At 34.8% G+C, this 24,894-nt stretch overlaps 1 protein-coding gene, 1 non-coding gene and 1 pseudogene across 4 annotated transcripts in view; 2 read left to right on the plus strand and 1 right to left on the minus strand.

The window, feature by feature from the left end:
* Positions 1 to 24,894, plus strand: part of NFATC3 (nuclear factor of activated T cells 3) — a 96,347-nt gene that overhangs the window by 43,222 nt on the left and 28,231 nt on the right. For all 3 annotated transcript variants that reach the window (XM_039851870.1, XM_039851869.1, XM_039851871.1), the window contains exons 4-8: positions 8,419 to 8,618; positions 13,627 to 13,799; positions 16,912 to 17,052; positions 22,807 to 22,862; positions 23,863 to 23,989. In XM_039851870.1, the coding sequence (XP_039707804.1) occupies positions 8,419 to 8,618; positions 13,627 to 13,799; positions 16,912 to 17,052; positions 22,807 to 22,862; positions 23,863 to 23,989 (697 nt within the window). The remainder of the gene's footprint in view (positions 1 to 8,418; positions 8,619 to 13,626; positions 13,800 to 16,911; positions 17,053 to 22,806; positions 22,863 to 23,862; positions 23,990 to 24,894) is intronic.
* LOC120593977 (5S ribosomal RNA) lies at positions 4,273 to 4,391 on the plus strand. Its single transcript, XR_005650474.1, has one exon. It is a non-coding gene; the product is annotated as a 5S ribosomal RNA (ribosomal RNA).
* On the minus strand, positions 11,642 to 11,760 carry LOC120594009 (uncharacterized; annotated as a pseudogene).

The following is a 24,894-nucleotide window of genomic DNA, read 5'->3' on the forward strand; positions in this document are numbered from 1 at the left end:
TGGAAATTAATGACATGTACTCCACAGTAATTTTAGGATTAAATGAACTAATTTAGTTAAATTGTTTACCACGCCCTACCTTCACTTTTTCACCTCTGTACAAATGTGGAAGAATATCATTTTACTTTATTACTTACCCCACTGCCTCCATGCAAAAACCAAAAGAGAAAATGGCTGAACTTAATTGATGTGCATATGTACACATATACCCACACTATTGCTATTTCTTCTTGATTATTGATTTATGTAGACTTTATTTTTTATTGTAAGCATGTTGGCACTTTATTTCTTTATGAAATATTTTCCATTTGATTAAAGCTTTAAAATTTATTAACTTATACCAAAATATGTAAAAAGAAATCACAACTGAAAATATTGATAGAGTTCTTGACTACATAAATATTTATAGAAAACTGCAACTTCTAGTTAAATATAGTAAATTGAACACATGTGTTTATCTTCAGTAGACATTAGACAGCTGCACCCAAGCTTATTGGGTGAAGAGAAAGAACCAATAAGGAACACAAGTTATTTTACACTAAATCCTTGAAAGGCTCAGGAATTTGAGACACTGGTATCTCTGAGAGTAGGATGTGAGGTGGGGTTCAAAACAGGAGGATTGGCTGAAAGTCTACAGAAGAAGCAATTAGACTTCCTAGATTTTTCTCTCTCATGTGGTATAGCCAAGTGATTACTGTTGTCTTACCCTGGGAGAATATTGGTGATTTACTCGTTAGAGGGAATGAAATAGAGGTTCTAGGTTCTAGAATAACTGAAGGCAGGGCTTGAAGATCTGTACAAAAATCAGGGTGGAGATAGAAGGGAAGGCATAATGAGAGTCTGATTAGGGGAATAATCAGAATAGGGAAACCTCTGACCCCCTTTCTTAACTCCCAGAATGCTTGCAATAGGTTTATGCTCCCTGTATAGGAGACTAGAGATTTTGCTTTTAGGCAAAGTGGACCAAGAGAAAATACCTGTGTGCCTCTTGACTTGCAGATCTTTTCGACTTGTTTCAACCGTATTAAACCAACCCCGCTCTTTTTTAAAAAATGACATTTTACAATACTCCCTTATTAAACCGAAACAGAAATGCAAAGATAATCAACATATACATATAAATTTGAGGGTATCAATATAATGCTGTAATATTTAGAGAAAATAAATTTAGAAAACTACACAAAGATTGTTGTGTTTCATAATGACAAGTTTGGTTATCACTGTGAGTGTTACAGGTACAAGGGCAAGTGTGTAGATCAGCAACCTAAATTCCATGAGCGAGTGGCATTTCTGGGCAGTGACATGATTTTTTTAATGTTGGACTCTTGCTAAAGTTTTCCTCAGTTTACATGGTAGTTGCATTTATGAAAAATTCATGTGGTAAAACTGCAACTTTGGAGGTATTTGTATATACTAAAGAATCGGGTTCCAAGTTCATAAACTTTTCTATATACATGAATATAAGGTGTGGCATTCTGAAATTCTGTGCAACACAGACTTGTTCTGCACTTTGAAGAACTATGATTATCCCATGCATTGATAGGAATTTGAATCTCTGGCCCCTTTTCATTAAATGCTTGTAGTGAACCTCACTCATCATGTTGCCATACTCATTTATTTGGATATTGACTTGGCTGGTTATGTGCAATGATGGCAGAGTAGTTAGAGAATGTTTGTGGCACTCTCATCACTTCACACTGCTGCTCTGGGTTCTACAAATGACAGTGACACAGTTAAAATTCAGTAGTTTTTCAAGTGCCATGAGTGTTATTGTTCTGGAACTTACACAGTGCATACTCATGTCAAAACAAGGAGAAGAAAGTGGATTTCAAATATCCTTTCAAGGCACAGTAGACTGTGTATTTTATTAAATTAGATAGCAAAGCATTGCATTTATTGAGCAGTAATGCTATGGCTAGCTAAAAGAATGTACATTATATAGCCTCACATTTCCACCCAGATGTCTCACTGTTATCTTGAATACAGTATGACTGACATTGAACACATTGCCATATCTCCCTCCAAACCTGTTCTAAAGCAGTGACTTCTTCAGTTTGTTTGTTTGATAGTGATACCACCATTCTCTTGGGTATTGAAGCTCAGAACTTCTAACTCTTTGTTTTCTGATCTTTATTATTCTATATGTAGTCAATTACAAAGATTTCTTTAGGAAAGATTTATTGCATTCATCCCTCTCTATTTCTATTTTCTATTTATGTTCTCACTTCCACCCTAGTTTAAACTTTCAGTACACGTAATTTTAGTGCTTCAGCCTCTTACTGGTTTCCATGATTCTACTTTTTCTCTCCTTCTTAGAGTCTTAATTTTTGTTATGTGCCTTTTCTTACGTGCTTTCCTACATCCTATATTATTAATAATAAGTTTCTGCCTTTCAGGGTCTTCATTAACTTCTTAAAGTGTAATACATGCCCTTTTGTTCTTTAGTTTAGTGTCACCTATATAATACTAGTTGAAACAATGACATTCAATGTGGATATTTCCAGACCTGATCTTCAGGGGAAGAGGTAGAGTGGTGACCAAGACAGAGTTTTTGCCCTTTTAGAACTTACATGGTACTGAAGAAGAAAGATAATAAATGTATAATAACATTTTTGTTAGTGAGAAATACTATAAAAAAAAAATCCTGGAACAGGATAAGGGGACAGAAATGTGGTATTTTAGGTAAGGTGGTCTTCTCTGAAAAGCCAACCTTTGAGTATAGAGCCGAAGGAGTGAGGTAGTATGAAGATCAGAAGGAAGAAAATTCTGGAGGAATAAAATATTAAATTTGAAGGCCCTGAGGTTAGGAAAGAGTTTAAGTGGTTTATGCAATAAGGCCATGATGGGCCAGAGCAAGAGTGTGAAAGGGATAGAGTAGGAGGAGGTAAGGCAACAAGTTAGCCAGGGCCTAGGTCACATAAGCCTTGTAATTCATCGTAGGGTATTTGAATTTAGTTCTGAGTGTGGAAGGAAGCCATTAGAGTCTGGGACAGGGGTTGAAACTTTCCAGTTAATGTTATGTTTGTTCTGGCTCTTAGATAGAGAATAAGTTCTGGGGGGAGCAAGAGTGAAAAGAGGGTGAGCAGTTATAAGGCTACTGCAATGGTGCAGACTTTAATTGTTTCTCTATAAATGTGATAGGACTGAAAACCATCCTGGGTAAATTATATTATCTGATAATAGGCAAAAGTCTTCTTGTCCTTTCCTGAGTAGTGGAGGGTAATCAATAAATTATGATGTTGCCTAGTTACAAATGCTACTGTAAAGTCAGGCATGTGCCAGCAGAGGCGGGAGTAAAGCATTCACCTGAAGGACCACATGGTAAAAAGAACTCCTACATATTTGAAACTCTGACTAGATTCCATACTTAGAATCAGGAATGCAGATTAATAGCTAAAACATTTGTTTATCACTAACTACATGCCAGACACTACTAGGCATTCTATATTTGATGACATTACCTGTCAGGATACTTTATAAACCACAGTACAGAAACAGACGAGAAGAGATTTTAAAGGTTATTAGGTAGTTCATAAAATCTCATGGAAGCTACATGGCCTGGAACAGTGTCCAGCCACCTAACCCAGTACTGCTGTAGTGAAAACATCACTGACACTCACTCATGACCACAACGTGTACTGACAGTGATCAGGGCTGGATGCCAGAAACTCTACTAGTATTGCCTTGAAGAACTGGATACCTCCTCCACTATGCTTACTGAAAAATGGACTTTATTCAGCCAACTTTATCATGTTGTTCCCTTGCTGGTTTAATGGATTAAAGCATCCACAGAGCAAATCTTTCTCCCAGACACACTTGGGGCCAAAAGTAGGGGCAAAGTGAAGATTGCTGAGAGAGGTCTCTCCAAAGCTTCTAAGACCTCCACAAAGTACAGGGAAGCCATCATCTCATAGCAGAACAGTCAGACTAAAGCTGCAATAAAGACCAGCAATAGCTTAAGACTGACCTGCGAAAAGAAATAGCATGCCTCTTTCTGGAGGTAAATATTTTCTACTTTGGTCTTTAGAGGGTTTTTTTTGTTTGTTGGTTTGTTTGTTTTAAATACAAAATGCCTCGTATATGCGGCAAAGTTTCAGTGTTTTGAAAATTAGAACACTTTATCAGTTGTGTTTCTATATACCATTGATGAACAACCCGAAGAGGAAATTAAGAAAGCAGCTGCAGGACGTGGTTCCATAGTGTAGCGGTTAGCACATCTGCTCTACGTACAGAAGGTCCTGGGTTCGCGCCCCAGTGGAGCTATGGTCAATAGTCTGTGGCCATGCCACCCTGAACAAGCCCGATCCCGTCTGATCTTGGAAGCTAAGCAGGGTCGGGCCTGGTTAGTATTTGGATGGGAGACCACCTAGGAAGACCAGGTGCTGTAGGCATAAATAATAATAATTAATTAATTAAAAAAAAAGAAAACAGCTGCATTTTCAATAGCATGCAAAATAATTAACTACTTAAATAAATTTAACCAAGGAGATGTAAGACTTGTATGCTGAAAACTATAAAATATTCCCGAAAGAAATAAAAATAAATAGAAAGACACCTCATGTTCATGGAGACAAAGACTTAACATTAAAATATCAGTAATCTCCAAAGCAATGTACAGATTCAATGTAATGCCTACTAAAATTCTGACATCCTTTTTTGCAAAATGTAAAAACATATCTTCAAATTTATATGAAATTGCAAGGGGCCTGAAATAGCCAAAACAATCCTGAAAAAGAAGAATAAAGTTGGAGGATTGACTCATCCTGATGTGCAATTTATTACAAAGCTACAGTATTTAAAACAGTATGATACTACTGACATTAAGACGGACCAATGGAATAGAATAGAAAGCCCAGAAGTAAGCCCTCATACATATAATTAATTCATTTTCAGCAGGGTCAGTGGGGGAAAGGACAGTCTTTTCAACAAATGGCGCTAGGGAAATTGGATATCCATATGCAAAATAATGTTGAACCTTTCTCTTACATCATATCAAAAATTAACTCAAAATGGATCAAAGACAAATACAAGACATAAAACTATAAAACTCTTAAAAAAAAACATTGAGGAAAATCTTGGCATTGGATTTGGCATTGGTTTAAGTGTGACACCAAAAGCACAGACAGCAAAAGAAAAAATAAATTGGACTCCATCAAAATTAGAAATTTTTGTGCATCAAAGGATGACACTACCAAGAAAGTGAAAAGATAATTTATAGAACAAGAGAAAATATTTGTAAATCATATATCAGTAAGGGATTAATATTAAGAATATATAAAGAGCTCCTACAATTCAGCAACATCAAAACAAATATACAAACACCCATGTCTACTCCCAAAGAATGTTGAATTTTTTTTGTCTGTTTAAGCAGGTACTTAACTTGGTTGGACTCAATCTGCAAAATCTGTTTTTTTGTGGTTGGTCACAGCTCAGAGTCTCATTTCAATTATTTTAGCCTTGGTTAGGTTGCTTGTTCCCATTTTCTTGCTGTCGTCTTTCTGGGATTTCTCTTCACTTTCTAGAAGCTGTGGTTTTCCCATACTCTGTCCTCAGTTCTTTAAGCCCTTCAAGCTGTAGATTTTCTTTGGGCCTTTCAGACACTATGTAAGGCATGGACTATGGCTTTCCCTCATTAAAAGCCTTGAAAACAGGAAACACACCTTTTATTATTCTCTTCTTACACATGTCACTTTGCTTCCAGTGTCTACTTACTTTGGTTGCTCTCCATGCTTCAAGTCATTCTTTATATTTGTTCCAGTATATGGTTAGCTACGTGATGATGGGTCATATGGGTGCTACTTAACCATCACTTTGAACATGGGAGTCTCCCTAAGTTCTATTTGTATACTTCTTCAGGCTGTATTTTTTTAATTGCCTTCTTTTTTGTGGTCGCTATTTTTACTTCTAGTATCTCCTTATCATTCCCATTATCAATCCTTTGTGGTCATCTTAACCTGAGCAAAGAAAGTCAAGTAGCCCACCTTGCTAAGTCAGTTGAAATTCTAAATTGGTAATATATAGAATAGGCTTTTTAAAACTTTTTCTACTAAAAGTGTCTATGATTTTAACAGCCTGTTAGAGCAGAGATCCCCAACCCCAGGGCTATGGACTGGTACCGGTCCATGGTTTGTTAGGAACCAGGCCACATAACAAGAAGTGAGTGGCAGATGAGCAAGCAAAGCTTCATCTGTATTTGTAGCCGCTCCCCAGCACTAGCATCACCGCCTAAGCACCTCAGATCATCAGGCACTAGATCTCATAGAAGCACGGGTCCATGGTTCCAAAAGGTTGGGGACCACTAGGACCTTTCCACACACCCAAGTCTTTCGGTCTGGTCTGGATGGTCAGTGTTGCCTGGAGTACAGAATCAACATTTCTATTTAAAAATATATATATATTTTATATTAGTTTCAGGTATATAGTACATTGGTTAGACATTTATATAGTTTATGAAGTGATTCCCCCCAATTACTCTTATCACCCATCTGGCTCTACACATAGACAATACAGTACTATTGACTGTATTCCCTATGCTTTACTCAGCATCTCTGAGACTATTTTGTAACTACTAATTTGTACTTGAGCTCTTCACCTTTTCCACCAGATTGTTCTCTGTATCTGTGAATCTGTTTTTATTTAGTTTGTTCATTTTGTTCCTTAGATTCTGCATATAAGTATAATCATGTGATATTTATCTTTCTCTGTCTGACTTATTTCACTTAGCATAATAACCTCTAGGTCCACCCATGTCATTGCAAATGATAGGATTTCTTTTTTTTATGGCCGATTAATGTTCTGTTGTAAAAATGAGCCATAACTTCTTTATCAAGTTATCAGTTGACGAGCATTTAGGTTGCTTCCATATCTTGGCTATTGTGAATAGTGCTGCTGTGAACATAGGGGTGCATAGATCTTTACAAATTAGTGTTTTGGTTTTCTTTGGATAAATACCCAGAAGTGCAATTGTTGGGTCAAAGGGTAGTTCTATTTTTAATTTTTTGAGAACCCTTCAAACTGTTTTCCGTAGTAGCTGTACCATTTTGCAATCCCACCAACATTATACAAGGAATTCCTTTTCTCCACATCCTTGCCAACACTTTCTATTTTTTCATTTATTGAAGATAGCCATTCTGACAGGTGCAAGGTGATATCTCATTATGGTTTTAATTTGAATTTCTCTGATAAATAGTGATCTTGACCATCTTTTCATATGTCTACTAGCAATCTGTATTTCCTCTTTGAAGAAATACCTATTCAGATCTTCTGCCCATTTTTTAATTGGATTATTTGGGGAGTTTTGTATGAGTTCTTCATAAGTTTGGATATTAACTCCTTATCAGATGTATCATAGACAATCTTCTCCCATTCAGTAAGTTTTCTTTTCGTTTTATTGATGGTTTCCTTTGCTGTGCAAAAACATTTAGTTTGTTATAGTCCCATTTGTTTATTTTTTGTTTCCTTTGCCCGAGGAGATATATCAGAAAAGAAATTACCAATAGCAATATCAGAGAGTTTACTGCCTTTGTTTTCTTCTAGAAGTTTTATGGTTTCGGGTCTTACATTCAAGTATTTAATCCATTTTAAGTTTGTTCTTATGTGTGGTATAATAAGCTGGTCCAGTTTCATTATTTTGCATGTATCTGTCCAGTTTTCCCAGCACCATTTGTCGAAGAGACTGTCTTAACCACATCGTATATTCTTGCTTCCTTTGTCATAGATTAAATGACCATATAGGTGTGGATTTTTTTCTGGACTTTCTGTTCTGCTCCATTCACCTATTTATCTGTTTTTATTTCCAGTACCATGCTGTTTCGATTACTATATCCTTGTAGTATAGTTTGATATCAGGTTTTGTGATACCTCCTACTTGTTCTTTCTCAAGATTGCTGTGGCTATTTGTGATCTTCTATGGTTCCATTTAAATTTTTGGATTATTTGTTCTACTTCTCTGAAAAATGCCATTGGTATTTTGATAGGAATTGCATTGAATCTATACATTGCTTTGGGTAATATGGCCATTTTAATGATGTCGATTCTTCCTGCCCGTGAGCATGGTACATACTTTCATTTATTTGTATCTTCAATCAGAATCAGCATTTCTTTTGTGTCTCCACAGCACTCTAAGAAGACTTTGCAAAATTTTTATTCATCTATTTATCAAAAACCCCACAAACCATAGTGAGATATCACCTTATCCCTTTATCCCTTTGTAATATATCCCAGCATTTTATACTTCTTAAACTATTTCTGAAATTTGGAAGACTGTTCACTTAACTGCTTTGTTAAATTGTTACCTTTTTTGAAATAACATTTTACATAACTATATATGATACAAATATAAAGACTTACCATTGTAAGCTTATTATAAAATTTGTTGATAATGAATTGTGATTTTCTATGTTTGTTCTTCCTAATTAGCTCCTGGGCTATAGTGAAAAGCCGATAAATCTACAGATGTTTATTGGAACAGCAGATGATCGATATTTACGACCTCATGCATTTTACCAGGTGCATCGAATCACTGGGAAAACAGTTGCTACTGCAAGCCAAGAGATAATAATTGCCAGCACAAAGGTTCTGGAAATTCCACTTCTCCCTGAAAATAATATGTCAGCCAGGTATCTTGAAACATACCCCCAAATGGAAAGTTCTTTTTTTTCTAAAACAGCTTTTGGAAAAAACGTACATTTCTTTTTATAGTACAAAAATAAAATATTTGTTGTTCTAAATTAACTGAATAACATTATGTAAATAATCATGGTACATTTGCTAAGGTTGGTAGCATATTTCCAGAAAGAAAATTCAATTCAACAAAAGTTAATAAATTATGTAGTACCAGCCAAGCAGTATGCTAGGTAATGGAGATAAAAATATATGGACTTTTTTCAAGTAGTTCACAGTCTAATAGGGAAGACAATAAATAAACAATCTCAGTACAATTATGATTGTTATGTCTCTTTAAGAAAAACTTTGATTCTACCTCCAGGTGTCCCATTTGACCTATTTCCAATTAAAATGAGGTGGCCAACTTCTGAATGAGAATGCAATAGAGTTTTGTTTAAGTGCATTAGTTAGGATTATATATAGTTGCCTGTACAGAAATCTGAAATGCAGTGACTTAAACTGAGGTTTAGTTTTGTATTCTATAATAGAAATATACCAATAGGCATTTTAGGGCTGGTACAGTGGCTCCATAAGTCATTGGGGTCCCAAGATGCTTCTGTTTTTTCTTCCCTGCAATTTTTATATGTGGTTTCCATTCTCAGAATTGCCTCGTGATTTAAAATGGCTGCTGGAGCTTTAGCTATCACAGCCATAATCCCAAAAAGAATAAGAAACAAGCAGTGGGATGAAGGAAGCTTAAAAGAAAACTTCCATCTGGGTTAGGCCTTTTTAAAGAGCTTGTCCCAGAAACCTATCCAACACATCTCATTGATCATCCTTGTATGTAAGGAAGACCTGAGTCATTTTTTTTTTCCTGAATACATTGCCACCTCTAATAGTGTAGGGGCCTGTTACTAAAGAAAAAAGGGAAGAAAGAATAATAATAAGCAACTATTAATCTGCCACAACCAGGTATGTGAAATTTACAGTGAAATTTGTTGCAGAAGTTGCTTCAAACTACAATATAGACCTTTCTTAAAATGGCAGTAACATCTATCCCAGGCTAGTGAAAGAATAGCCAGATATCAATCTCTAGCTCTCTTCTTCTAAATTTACATTTAAGTAACATTTTAGGTAAACTGAATATACCTCCTGAGGACATAGCAATTTATGATATAATTCTATTATAAGAATTGCATAAAAAATAACTTACCCTGTTATCTAGTAATTACCAGAAAAGACAAGTTAATGTAAATTTAAATAAAATGTTATTTTTGTTTGCTTTGTTGAAATGGACAATACTCAAGAACCCAATCCAGTAAGTCATTACACAAGGACTATGACAGAATTTTTCATAGCAAAGGCAGACAGTTAGTTAGTAATCTCTACTCTTAAAATTTCTGTGTTCTATGATTTAGACTTTGGAGTCTCAGCCAATGCTTGTTCAAGCAGTTGAGCAAAACTCTTAAGGAAAATGTTTGCTGTGCTTCTCAGCATCCTATTTGACCCATTTTTAAGTAAGATGAGGTGTCCAACCTCTGAATGAGAGCGCAAGTCAGCCTCTTCCTTTTTACTCTAGGATTTTACTTTGTCATCTAGCGTCAAAAGCATATGAGTATACAATTAGCTGCAGAGGGAATTTAAAACTCAGATTTGAACCATCTATTTCTAAGAACTCATAAAATTAATCTCTAGGAGACACCTTGTGGGCCATGTTTCCATTTATTCTTCTGGATATTTGAAGCACTAGACTTGAATCAAATAGAAAATCATAAGCGTATTATGCTTCTTAACATTGCTTGAAAGACAGAATAAGAAATAGCCATGAGAATACCTCTTCATAATCTGAAAAAAGTTTCTTAGGTTGGTTATTATTACACACACATACACACATGCACGCATAGAATCCTTTCAAGTTAAATAAAAAAGTTGGTATTTCCTGATGACATGGTAGATTTTGCTTTACCAGACAAGCAGAAACCTATAAAAACTTTTTATCATTTATTTTTTGCCTTGGCTTCCAGGAAATTCATGATTAATTTAATTATAGTAATTATAGTAACTTGTATAACCCTAAAATTCGGATATCTTTATTTCCTCTTCCTTCTATTTAAAATTGATCTTACTTGTATTTATGTTGTAAAATGCCTCATCTTTTGTAAAAATAATGTATAAATTAATAAATTGAAGAAAACATAAGTTTCTCACACAGATTCTCAAGAAATTAGGAAAGCCTCACATACTGAATAGTGTGAAAAAATCAGAATAGTAGGGTTTGAACATATCTGCCTCCCCCTCTCCCTATCTACTAGCACATAAAAAAAGTGATAGTCATGATTCAAGAGGATATGATTCATGTCCCTTCCTCAACCAAACCTGGCATATACTGCCTGTGTAGATCACACCAGAAAGGACAAACCTGCAGAAATATAATTGTTACTAGTAACTAACAGCTAGCCCTCTCACCCCACCCTGCCAGAAACAAACCTGAAACTTCTCTGGCCATTTTATCCACTCTGGACTATTAATATTGGGAAATAGGAATTCTGTAGGAACCAAGGCTTATGGCAGTATTGTGTGTGTCCAAGAAAGAGTTGAGTAAGAAGCACCTAGGAAGTTACCCAAACCTAGGAAACCTCTTTTATGTATATTAGATAACAGAGCAGCTAATGCTGAATGAGTTTGTTTTACCCAGGAACTAATTACTAGGATAAGCTACAGTGATTGAGTATAATGTAGTTTCAGATAGTGGTAGGCAAAATATATGAATACTAGATAAGACTAGATAAATTGTTCAAAAAATTTGTGCATAAGTGAGTTGTAGGTATATATCAAATTGCTTTACTGTTTCCTGAAAGCAATAAGGTGAGGAAAATTAGTAAATATTTCCTTTGTTTTGCCAACTATTTCACAGACTTGGTCATTTTGATCCTAATCTATTTTGGATATGTAAGACCCTTTATTTAAAACCAGTATACTAACCCATAAACCACAGAGCCACTTTATAAGATACTTTATTTTTTTATTTTATTATTTATGCCTACAGCACCTGGTCTTCCTAGGTGGTCTCCCATCCAAGTACTAACCAGACCCAACCCTGCTTAGCTACCAAGATCAGCCAGGATTGGGCTTGTTCAGAGTGACATGGCTGTAGACCATGGACTGTGGCTCCACTGGGGCATGAACCCAGGACCTTCTGCATGTAAAGCAGACGTGCTAACCACTACACTATGGAACCACATCCATTACAAGATACTTTAAATATAGGATGCCAGTATTCACTGCCTTACCCTACTCATAACTCTTTTCTGATTTTAAAACTAGATGAATATGGATGTCGCAGTATTACATTTTAACCTAAAATATAGTTTTAGTTGCAGTATTACATTTTAACCTAAAATACAGTTTTAATTGTAAAAAGATTTAATAGTAATTTTCATTTCTATATAGGTGCGGTCTTTTTCTTGTTTTACATTTTGTAGCCAGAGTTTTAAGACTGTCATTTCTGATTTTCTTATTCCAAATCTTCTATTAGGAACTTAGCTCTCTGCTAAAATACTTTCCCTCAAAAACTCAATAAAATGTATGGTCTATGGTGTTTCCCAGCCTGAAAACTCATGTCAGTGTGTTAATATGAATAATCACTACCTTATTGATAGAATTCTATCAATACTGCTTTGAGTTAAAGTGCAGTTGTTTGATATTAATTAAATATTTTATTTTAAAAATATTTCCTTTTGTAGAAATTTCTTTTGTGTCTTTCTGAAGATGAAAATATTCTTTTAGGATTCTTTCTTGTGCATTACTGGTTCTTATCTTGATAATCTAGTTCTATAATATATATTGTCCTTCAAAGCAACTTCTGTAGCCTTTGGGCAGTGAACATTAGAATTGGAACTATTGGTAGATAAAGTAAAAGGATGGATAACAAGGAATGCCATAAGAGAGAGTAAACTTTAACTAGAATGTTTGATTATTAGTTATTCATTAGCTTTATTCTTCCAGCATGTGAATAATGAGGATATGTTGTAGATACTCTTGTTTTCTACCATGATTATATGTTAAGCAATCATACTTAGTAATAAAATTTGAAGATAGTTAAATATTAGACCTTACGTGCCAAAACTTTGATCTTATGTGCTTTAGAAATATATAATACAGTTTAGAAACTATAGAAACTTGTAGTTTAGAAAGTTTAGAAATATGTAATATAGTTAGAAATGTAAGACTCTTAGCCCGATGGATTGTTTTTATTAATAAGCATATCACTATAAAAATCTAAATATGCTTTAATGACCTATTTCTAGTCCTACAAATGAATCTCTTCTGGCCTATGACATATAGAGAGTTAAACAATCTTTTTACTTTCTGTTTCACTTATCTAGCCACCAAATTTAGTGGTTTTAAGTAATAACATTTTTTTTTTCCATGATTCTTTGCGATGGCTGAACTCAGCCAGTCTATTTATGTGGCATTAGCTAGGATCACTCATGCACCTGAATTCAGCTGGGAGCTCAGCTGGGTTTGAAACATCCAAGATGGCTGGGGCGGCTGGAGTAGTCAGGGATTGTCTCAGCCTTTCTCTTCAGCAATGTAGTTGGACTTCATTGTGGCTCAGGGCTCTAAGAGGAAGTTATGAAGCTTCTTAAGTGCTAGGCTCATAACTTACACAGGATCTCTTGGCCATATTCTTATAAGGCCAGCTCTCAAAGAGAGCGGACATAGGAACTCTACCTCTTAATGGGAGAAGTGGCATGCAAGTACAGGAATGAGAAGGGATGATTGACAGCCATCTTTGCAGACAATTTACCATACTTACTATTATAGTTTTGAGATACAAAAACATTTTTAATCCTAAAATTGAAATAGCAGAAAATAACAATCATAGATATCTTTCTTTTTTGACCTGATTTTAGGTAGTGATAGTTCTTCCCTGCCAAATTAACAATAGCTATTTAGCTGAGTTATTTAGAACCACTAATTATCAGTAAACAAATAACATTTTTATATTTTTCTCTCTAGTATTGACTGTGCAGGTATTTTGAAACTTCGCAATTCAGATATAGAACTTCGAAAAGGAGAAACTGATATTGGCAGAAAGAATACTAGAGTACGACTTGTGTTTCGTGTACACATTCCACAGCCCAGTGGAAAAGTCCTTTCTCTGCAGACAGCTTCAATACCTGTTGAGTGCTGTAAGTGAGCTTGTGACAGTGTTTTAAAATTTTGTATAATAGGTCATTTTCTGTTTTGCTTATATTGTAGTATTTGGATCAAGAGTGTGAACTGATGCATGGAGTCCGGATAGCTGGTGTAATTTTCTTACATGGAAATAAGCCACTTGGTTAGGTGGGAGGAGTACTGATCTTAAAGTTAGAAAATGGTTTCTCATTATATTTTGACCCTAAGTAACTATGTGACTGTGGACAAAAATTCTCTTGACCACCACAATCTTCTTAACTGTAAATGAGGAAGGTAGACTTGATGACATCTTAGAATCAAATCATGAAGCTATGATTCTGATTCTGTCACTTGGTCATCTTTATTTCATTAAAATGTCAGCCTTCATGTTGGAAGATACCTGTCTCTGAAACCTGACACCTCAGCTATATAAAGATTTACAGGATTTTGTTTTGGGTTTTAAGGTTTGTTTGTTTTTTAACCCTAAATTTAATTACAACATCAGATTGGGAAAGTAAGTGCTTTCCCCCCTGATTTACAAAGGGAAGAAATGAAAAAAGCCCTAGAACCTGATATTTCAAATCCCGGAGAACTGTGGACCTCTAGCAGGTTAGCTGATAGGACTGAAATATTGAGACTGCTGTTTAGACCTTTAGCGTATAGACTTAGAAGTGTTTTAATTCCATGTCTTAATTTTGTATAGGAGGAAACTGTGGCACAAGTATCTCAAGTACTCATCCATGGTTACTTGCTTGTAAGAGACACTTGTGCCTAGAGCACAGGTTTTCTTAGTACTCTTTTGGTTGTATCATTTTATTTCTTTTGGTTATATCATGCCTTTTTATTTCTGTTAATCATATGCATTTTTAATTTGAGATAACACCTGCTTAGCTGTCTTTCTGTGCCTCCTTTTGCTGTTCGCGGAATTGGAGTAAACTTTATAATTTCTCAATCACTGAGTAAATTCATGGTAGTAGAATTCACTGTAGAAATAATTTTTATATTAATTTTTAATAGCTAATACAGTTATATGGTACAAAATTCAAAAAGAATCTTAGAGAGAAAAGCAAATTTCCAACTCACCAATTTTTTTTTTTTTTTAAACACCTACAGCACCTAGGTGGTCTCCCATCCAGGTACTAACCAGGCCTGACTCTGCTTAGCCTCCAAGATCAGACAAGATCAGGCATATTCAGGGTGGCACGGCTGTGGACTAGTTCTCCTTCTTAAAAGCAGTTATCATTGCCAATGTCTTTATTATCTTGCCACAGTATTTTGTTCCTGTATAAGGATATATATGTCTCTATTTTTAGCAAAGTAATTTAAATAATTTAAGTTAGTAGAGTAGTTTGAGTTTTTTGAGATAAAGTTTCTCTGAAATATTTTCTATTTTTTCTTTTAGTTTATTAAATAAATATGTTATTATTGTTGAGAATATAGAACATGCAGAATGGTAAAAGAGTTGTATTAAAATCTTTCATAATAAAACTTCCCCAAGATAGTCACTATTAACCATTTTCTGGATTTTCTTTGCTTTTTTTTTTTTTTTTTTTGTCTCTACATATTTACATATTTTTTAGTTGGGCTTACCTTATACAGTTTTACATCTCATTTTGGTATTTTCACTTATAGTGGGCATTTTCTCATATTGTTAAATATTCTTCAAAAATACTGTTTTTAACTCATAAATAATTTTTTTGTTATGACTATGCCATGTATCGAACACGTTAGCCATTTAGAGTACCTTTTGAATGTACCTTTGATGGCTAATTTCTATCATAAATATCTAAAATTTGAATTAGTCTACTTCTGAGCCCAGTCAATGCTTGTTTTTCATGCTCCTTCTCTGTGAGCCATTTGTAACTTAAGTAAGAGTATAAGTATTTTCTGAGATCTGGGTTGGTGCTCAGTACTTCCCAAGTGATAGTTGATTCTAAATCACAGGCTATCCCCTATGAAGAAATCTATTTTAACTGTTTCTTCAAATAGAGCAGGGATCCCAATTCACATACCTTTTGTGGCTTCGTATTAAAATAACTGGGAGAGACAAGAGCTGTAGTGAACTGGGAGAGTGTGCTTCTTCAAGATATTCGAGTTTAAATTTCTTCAAAATATTATTCTAGCCAAACAAAACACAGTTGACCCTCAAAGCCAATTTTCCACCCAAGTAATAGGTCTGAAAGTAGACCTGTTTTCCAAAATGTGAAGCAGAGTATTTAATCCACACTTTTTTCTTTTAATATAGAAAGAAACCTAATTATGTAGGCATTTGGCAAAAAGAAACCCTTAGAGGACCTAAGCAATCAAAAGAAATATAATCTATAGCTTGAAGCTCAAGCAGTTAAAAAGAAAGAAAGAAAGAAAGAAAAGACAGAAAATAGAGCAAGTTGAATTCAGTCAATGTCAGAGAAAGGTGGCACTAAGGTCACTGTTTGTAATAAAGTTGTTAATTTAAAAAGTGATTTTCAAGCATTAAGAAAATTTGTTCAACTGCTCTGGGAATGGAGAATACAGTACATTATAGAAACATTTGCATCCATTTAAAAGAATTTGCTATTGAAATGTATGCTTCGTGTATGCTTCAGTTATTTACTTATTTAGAAAATTGTCCAGAATGGAATCCTGATGTCTCAATGATGATCTAGATATTTTCTTGATGAAAAGGCTTCTTGTCTTCATCTTTTAGAAACTTCTCTTCTTTTAATTGTATGCAACATAATTACACATATTTGGATTTAATTTCCTTTTTATAATTATATTAGATTTATCAATTTTAACAGACAATTATAGGCAAGAAATGAATTAAAGACAAGGTAAAAAGAAAAATTGGATGAGGCGAATGTGTTGGAGTCAATATGAAGTTGCAGGCATTAATTAATTTCTCTTCATCAGTTGGTTTTGTTATACTTATAGTCTAAGAAGATAATTTAGAACTCACATAAATCTAATAAATCTGTATTGTTTTTTAAATAACATTTTAGTAGATATTGTTACCATTGTTTTGAATTGTAAAAGCTCAGAGTTTGCTTCTCTTTATTTTCATTTGATAGCTTGAATTTGTCATTTATATATGAAAAATTATAAACTAATATTTTGTTTCTTCTCAACTCTTTGAAAACAAAACAGCCCAGAGGTCTGCTCAAGAACTTCCTCATATTGAGAAGTACAGTATCAACAGTTGTTCTGTAAATGGAGGTCATGAAATGGTTGTGACTGGATCTAATTTTCTTCCAGAATCAAAAATCATTTTTCTTGAAAAAGGACAAGGTAAATAATATAAGATTTGAATTGATTGACCTCAAACTAAGGGACAAAAGGGTGAAATAAATTATTCAGATATTTCACTGACATTATTCACAAAATAGTTTTCCTAAAGCTATAGGCATCATTTATGCAGATTTTATTTTAAACCAAACATTTATTACATTTTCATGTAAATGTTAAGTTTTCATTAAGGATGTCTCAGAGTAGAAGAATCCCCCAAACATATGTCACACAGAAACTTGGACACAATGCTTAGAGCAGCATTATTCATAATAGCCAAAAAAAGGGAAGCAATCCAAGAGCAAATCAGCTGATAAATGGATTAACCAAATGTAATGTATCCGTACAATGATGAGCTATTCTTCAGCCATAAAAAAGCATAAAGTAGTAATGCCTGCTACAACATGGATGAACCTTGAAAACATTGTGCTAAGTCAAAGAATCCAGCACAGAATGTCCAGAATCAGCAATTTATAAGAGACAGAAAGTAGGTTAGGGGTTGTGAGAGGTTAAAGGGAGGTGTCGATGGGGAGCGACTGCTAATGGGTGTGGGGTTTCTGGAATTAGTGGTGGTGGTTGTAGAGATCAGTGAGTATACTAAAAACCCCTGAATTGTATGATTTAAAAGGGTGAATTTTATGTGTTTTATGTAATTATATAAATTACATCTTAATTTTTAGAAAAGTAGAAAAATCCTATGTCAGGGTGTTTTAGCCCTTCTTGAGCATATTTAAAATATTTTTCTACCAGTTATTTCCTCTCTCATATCTTTTTAAGCATTTAAAAAATGTGAAATGAAATGCCATTCTTATAAGAATAATATAGCAAATACTCCTACTTACTACCCAGTTTAAGAAATAAGACATTTACCTTTGAAAGCCTCTTGATGCCCCTTCCCAAATGGATCCCTCTCTTGAATCAGTCCTTGTTTTTCTTTATATTTTATTTTATATATTTTCCCCTGTTTTTGGACTTTATGTAATATTGCATGTATTCTTCTGAAAATGTTTTTTTAGAGATCAAGATTAATATTTTAAGAATGATCCATGTAACTGAAGATCTTTTCACTGTATGTAGTTTCACTGTATGAATGTGCCTCTATTTATTATCCATCCTCTCACTAGATATGTAGGCCATATTTTTTTTTTTGGCACTGCCAAACAATAGCTAACAATGCTGCTATGAGCCTGGAGGACTAGGTAAGAATGTCATTATTCTTAAATTTTGTTAATTCAGTAGGTGTATCTTGAGCTTTGGATTTGAATTTCCCTCTTATCTATTGAGGTTGTTATGGGCCATTTATGTTTCTTTTTTGTATAATACTTGTTCAAGTCTTTGCCTATTTTTTTCCATTAAGTCAATTATTATTTATCGATTTGTATTCTGGATATCAAAGTGAGTTGAGGGAAATGCTGCATCTTTTCCCACTTTCCAAAAATGTTTGTGTCATTTAGTTCCTTTGAACACCTGGTAGAGCCCACCTCTGAAACCTTCTGGGTTGGGAGCTGTCTTTATGGGGAGATACAGTTTCTGCTATAATTCTCTTTGTACTTATAGGACCACTTAAGTTTACTTCTTCTCGAGTTAGTTTTGGTGATTTATATATTCCAGGTGAATAGAAAAACACATTCCTCCTGTGTTTCTCCTTTACTCTCATACTACCACACTCAGAATACTTCTGACACCAGATATGTGGGTTTTCAGTACATCAAGCAATTCTTCAGCACCAACTGTCTATCCTTAATTCAGTTTAATTCTGAAACTAACTGGAGTTAGTGCAGACCCCACAGACTAAAGCCTCAGTCCCATAAGAATACCCCCCACTTCAGATGCCAGTTGAAAGTAGTAGTTCCCCAGGTTGCCCATAACTTCTGCCTGACATGGCTACAAATCAGAGGTTCCCAAGACCCCCTTCCTGGATTTAATCATTTGGTAGAACAGCTCAGCAGAACTCATGAAAATGTACTTATGTTTACCAGTTTATTATTTAAAAGATACAAAAAAGGATACAGATAAACATCCTCATGGAAGAGATACATAGAGTAAGGTACGAAGGGAGGGGCGAAAAGCTTCTGTGCCCTCCACTGGCACACCACTCTTCCAGCAACACAGAACACCATAGTTTTAGAATTTTTATGGAGTCTTCATCACATTATTATTCCATTTCCAGCCCTTCTACCCTCTCTGGAGAATGGGAGTGAGCCTAAAAGTTCCAAGTTTCTAATTATGGCTTGGTCTTTCTAGTAACCAACCTTCATCCAGGGGCACACCAAGAGTCACCTTTTAGAACAAAGATACTCCTATTACCCAGGAAATTCCAAGGGATTTAGGACTTCTACATCAGGAACCACCTTCAAACACCAAATATTAGAACCAAAGATGCTCCAGTGCTCTCAGTAGGAAATTACAAGGAATTGGAGACAGCGACTGATAAATATTTTTTCTATTATTACACACCAGTATTTTATGTATTTCATTCAAGCTTCCAAATTTATCGACATTAATTTGCTGATATTATTCTCTTTCTGCATCTGAAATTATATGCCTTTTAAAAAATTGTTTTTGTTATTATTTGTGTTATCTCTTTTTTAATCAGTTTTTCCAGAATACTTGGCTTTATGGATCCTTTCAGTTGTTCATTTTCTGTTTCTCTAATTTCTATATTTTTCCTCCATTTCACTTTTTTTTTGGCTTAACATATTCCTTTAATTTAAATATTTAATGCATTTGTTTTTCATCCTTTTATCTTTTTTAAACTTAAGTATTTGAGGGTATACGTAACCCCATTACATATCTCTTACAATTTCTGTACGTCTTTTTCCACTGAATCCTTTTTCTTGGAGTTTAAATATGTTCAGATCTTCTCATCTTAAATATTCCCTTTCTCTGGACTCTTTCATCCTCATTAACTGTCATTTCATTTCTCTTTCATTTTTCATCCAGGCTCTCAAAAAACTAATCTCTCATCTACCTTCATTGCCTTACCTGCTACTTACTTTTTAATCCTTTGTCTTTTACTATATTAAAATCATAAACTCCTAAAAATTTGACAGCTATCCACTTAACACCCTTAATCTTCTTAACACCATTTTCTTTTTTGGCTTTTGTGTAATTGTATTTATCTGGTGCTCAGCACATCTTTAACTATGCCCACTCTTTTCTGGCCCTTAAATACAGATGTTTCCTAAGGTCTATATTCAGCTTTTTTTTTTTTTTTTTCATTCTATTCCTTTGTTCAGGAAATTTCATCAGCTACCAAAGCTCTATCTATAGCCACATTTTTTTTCTTCTAAATTTCTAACCTGCACTTTAAAATATTCACTTAATATTGCTACATAAGTGTTGCCACTGATACTTAATATGAAAAAATGTCAGACTTCACAAGCCAGTTCCTCAACTTCATTAATGTCAAGGCCTTTTTCTTCTTGGGCTGGAAACTATGTTTCCAACTTTCTTCTTTTGCTTAAAATTCACTTCCTTCCAACCCCTTCAGCCCTGACCAGTACTTGCCTGTCTTAAAGAAATATCAGTTCTATTTCACAGTTTAATTCATCAATTATGTGTGAAGTGATTGCTGTGTAAAAGATACTAGTCTAGGCGTTAGGGACATAATGATTAATAAAACCTTCAGGTTGCCTGCTTTGATAGAGCCTACATTCTGGTGGGAGAGCAGACAGTAAACATGTAAACAAATAAGTGAACAAGATAATTCTCAGTAAAAAGGCTATGAAGTAAAAGGGTAAGTTGATAGTGTTGGAATAGTGAACTATTTATATCAGGTGGTCAAGGAATGTCCTTCTGCAAAGGTCATATTTTAAGCAGAACAAAAAGTATGAGGAAGAGATAGAATCTCAAAGCTGTCCCTTTCCATTATAAAAATTCATTTGTGTTTGAATGTAATAAATATGTATGTATAAGGCAGTGTGATTATAGAATTCATTTTGTTTAACCCAGAGCTTTAAGAGCTTTTGGTTTAAACTGAATTATGTTATATGATGGCAGTTAACCTGCTTCTGGTGAGATTACAGCTGTGAATATGTAACTCCCATTTGGAAAGCACCTTCAATGATCCCTTCATTTTTTACGTTCCTTAGTGTGGCATTTAGGCCGCAATCTGTTGCCTGTCTTTCCAGCCTCATTTCTTCCTGCTCCCTACCTCATCCTTTATACTCTATTATTGCATCTGTGTGCAATGCCCGGTATCATGAAGTCTCTTGCCATCTTGCCTTTGCTCATGCTATCTCTTCTGCCTAGACTACCCTTCCCCCACATCATCGGAGTTCTGCTTTATATTTAAGCCTCAGTTCAAGAGCTCCTCAGGAAGCCTTTCTGGTGTCATACCCCCACCCCAAGACTATGTTAAGGACCCTGACCTCTGTGCTCTTGTTACTTCCAAAGTACATTTTTATTAACTAGTGTAACTACCACATTTTATTGTAATGAACTATTTGTATTTGCCTTTCATCCATAGACCGAAGATAGAATATCTTGTCTCCATTATCTCAGTAACCCAAAGTGCCTGGTACTTTGGGACCCAGCAAATGATTGCTGAACTGAACTATAATTCTAAGCAGGCATAGGATTTGTCTGTAGTGTCTCGTGCATAAGAATGGCCATCATATAATTATTGGACTGGAAAATGATAGTCACAATCTGGGAGGATTTGATTGACTTTCTCCTGATATTGTCACAGTCCAGATGAAGAAGTCATCCTAGCTACGAAGATACTTGTATAGGTTAGTTACTAAATGAATGCCCATAACATAAAAAGACTGCTTTAGAATAGTTGCTCATCAGACTGGAGTGAGAGCTGTAGTAGTAGGTGTAGCTCTCACTTGGAATGAACAGACAGAAATGTGCTGGCCAGATCTTCAGGTAACACAAATCTGTAAAGCCTAGAAGCCTATTTTAGAAGACCAAGAAAATGAAGTCTAAAAAAGAGAAATTAACGAAACAAGGGGGAACCCAGCTGCATAAATGCACAGTGTGGTAGCTTGAGCTTGGCAATAGGAAATGTGGCAGACTGAGGGATACTTGCTGGCCATACACTAAGTGTAAGAGAGAACATGGTGCGGCTGCCCTAGAAAACTTTTATCAACAGTGACACAGCATTTCCACACAGCGTGGCAAGAGCCTCAGTCACTCTCTATCATGCTGGGTCGTTTCCCACCTGGACTATTCAGTCCGGGGCCTGGTGCATTTGGAAAGAGGTGGTCAGACTGGAGGAGTGAAAGAAGAGTGATCAGGAAGGCTGAAATATGATATGCAGAACTAGGGATGCTAGTGAGCAGAAGAGGAGACATAGCCAAACATAGCTGCTTTTAAACATCTAACCCGTCTCAGAGAACCACTCAGGATTTTTGGGAGTAGTACTTAGACTAGTGGTTGGATACTATAAGGAGATAGATTTCCTCCATCACAAGGATTGTTCCAGCAGTAATTATTGTCCAAAGATGAAATGAGTTACTTGGTGAGGGAGTGAATTTCCTTTTTCATAAGACATACAAACAGAAGTTGGCCACAGCTTGGTGGAAGTGCTCTCAAAAGATTTTCAAGTATCACTTGGTAAAATAAACTCTGTGGGGCCTGCTGACTTGGGTAGGTCATTTTTTTCCCATAGGTACTCATTTTATTTTCATAATGGAAGTCAGAAAAAGTTTCTCTTTACCAGTAAATTTGTGATACTAAATACGTTAGATTTTGTTTATAATTTTGTGACTTGAATTACTTTTAACTGTAAATTGTTTCTTTCGACAGATGGACGACCTCAGTGGGAGGTAGAAGGGAAAATAATCAGGGAAAAATGTCAAGGGGTAAGAAATTTACCTTATTTTTTAAGGAATATTTAAGAAGTTTAATGAGAAAATTGAGTAATGCTGCTTATGGTGTAGATTATGAGTCTTATCTGTTTAGTAATAGAAAAGTAAAAAATTTTAGAAGTTTGGCTGAGATGCTTTCCTGATATTAAAATCGAGGCAAGATAAATAATTGGTATCTTTTTCGTGTACAGGAAAGGAGAAATTAGAAATGAAAGATTATTAGAAGTTTCTTAATGAAGTTATCATTAATTTATTTCTCTGAATTCAGTGAAGAAATCAAATAAAGATGATACATAGTGGGCAAAAAGTAGGAGGAGGACAAGCCCTAAGGAGTTCATGTATTTAACACACTGTTCCAAGCTCTTCAGCATCAAGCCTTCCAGGGTTCAACACTGAAAGCTGTGGTCCCTTCCTGGTTGGAATGGATACAGTGTTCTCTGGGGTAGAGAGTACCGCTTCTCATAGTGTTCTCCAAAGATGGAGAAATTAGGCGAAGGACTGCAGTTGGCTTAGAGCTAAAAGTTTTCACCCTCCTTGTGTAAAATTACTTTTTATATGAATAAAAATTCTGTATATTGCCAATTTAGAACATTTTGAATATAAAATTTTAAATAAGGAATTTAAATTATAACTAAGGAAGTATTAAATAATAGACTTGTAGTTAAGACGTAGAATAACATGTAATATTCAGTTGAACAAAGTATCTCACTACACAGTATATCAGACTTTATTTCCGCTATAACTAGAAACCCAACTGGGTGAGTAAAAAGCAGTTTTTTCTTTAATGGTTTATTTTAAAGAGCTTATTTCTGTTAAGACTAAAGTCTCCATAGAATAAATCATCAGATGACTTATATGATCAGTTGATGTGCATAATGATCTATGATGGGAGGGCCTGGGTAGTAGATAAGACTCACAAGTAGTGCTGAGTTTAGCAGGTGCATTTCATTTTTAGTTCTGAGTGTAACACAATCTTGCTTTCCATGTTCCTTAGGCTCACATTGTCCTTGAAGTTCCTCCGTATCATAACCTAGCAGTTACAACTGCAGTGCAGGTGCACTTTTATCTTTGCAATGGCAAGAGGAAAAAAAGCCAGTCTCAACGTTTTACTTACACACCAGGTACGAGGAATTGTGATGATTATAGAGCTTTCTTTTGTAATGAATAAAAAGTTATTCAATGAATCCTATATTAGAATGTTCAAGATAGGATGCTTTATAATCAATAAAAATCCTAATATGTGCCTAATCTGTAAAGTTTGTGTTGACTTTAAATATTGGATGTGATATCAGTTGTTATTTTCTAGTGTTTTATTATAAGGAAATTACAAGTTTGAATGCAGATTTGAAGTCCGTTTTTCAGGAGCTACCAAAAATCACCAGCACTCCAGGAAGGGCAGGTGTTTCTGAATATGTGTGAACTCCCCTTGTGCCCTTAGCACTGCAAAAAATGAGCTTTAACAGGGAGATGACATGATCAAATTTGTGTTTCAAAAATCATATTCCCTATAATATATAAATGTATCAAATTAACATGTTGTATATCTTAAATATATATAATATTATATGTCAAATATATTCAGTAAATTAAAAAGTTAAAAGAAAATTACTTTTCCCATATTTCTTCTGTTTCTGTAAGATGTCAATGTCCCATTTAGACTTTTCTCAAATTATTAACTATGGGGAGTGAAAATTATATAGAAGACAAAGAAGATTAAAAAGGTGATTCAAATAGCTAGAGTGTTTTGAATGTACAGTAAAGAGAGCATAAATGGTAAAGAATAGCAGGTTTTTGAGAAATTTGAGGGGATAGGATTTAAAATATGGACGTTGGAATGGGCCTTAGATGGGAGGAAGGACAGGAGAGAAAGAAGATGAACAAGATGGATACGATTAAGATGGTTTGTAATTTATTATTGGAGAATTTAGGGAGTTTCAATATGGTATCAATTTTTTTTTTTCTATAAAGAATGATATGAAGTATGTTATGAGCAGAAGAGAGAGTAGTGATTTGGCAGTTTGAAGAG

This window comes from Pteropus medius, unplaced genomic scaffold, assembly GCF_902729225.1.
Source record: "Pteropus medius unplaced genomic scaffold, Ma_sr-lr_union100, whole genome shotgun sequence".
In the NCBI taxonomy this organism is placed as follows: Eukaryota; Metazoa; Chordata; class Mammalia; order Chiroptera; family Pteropodidae; genus Pteropus; species Pteropus medius.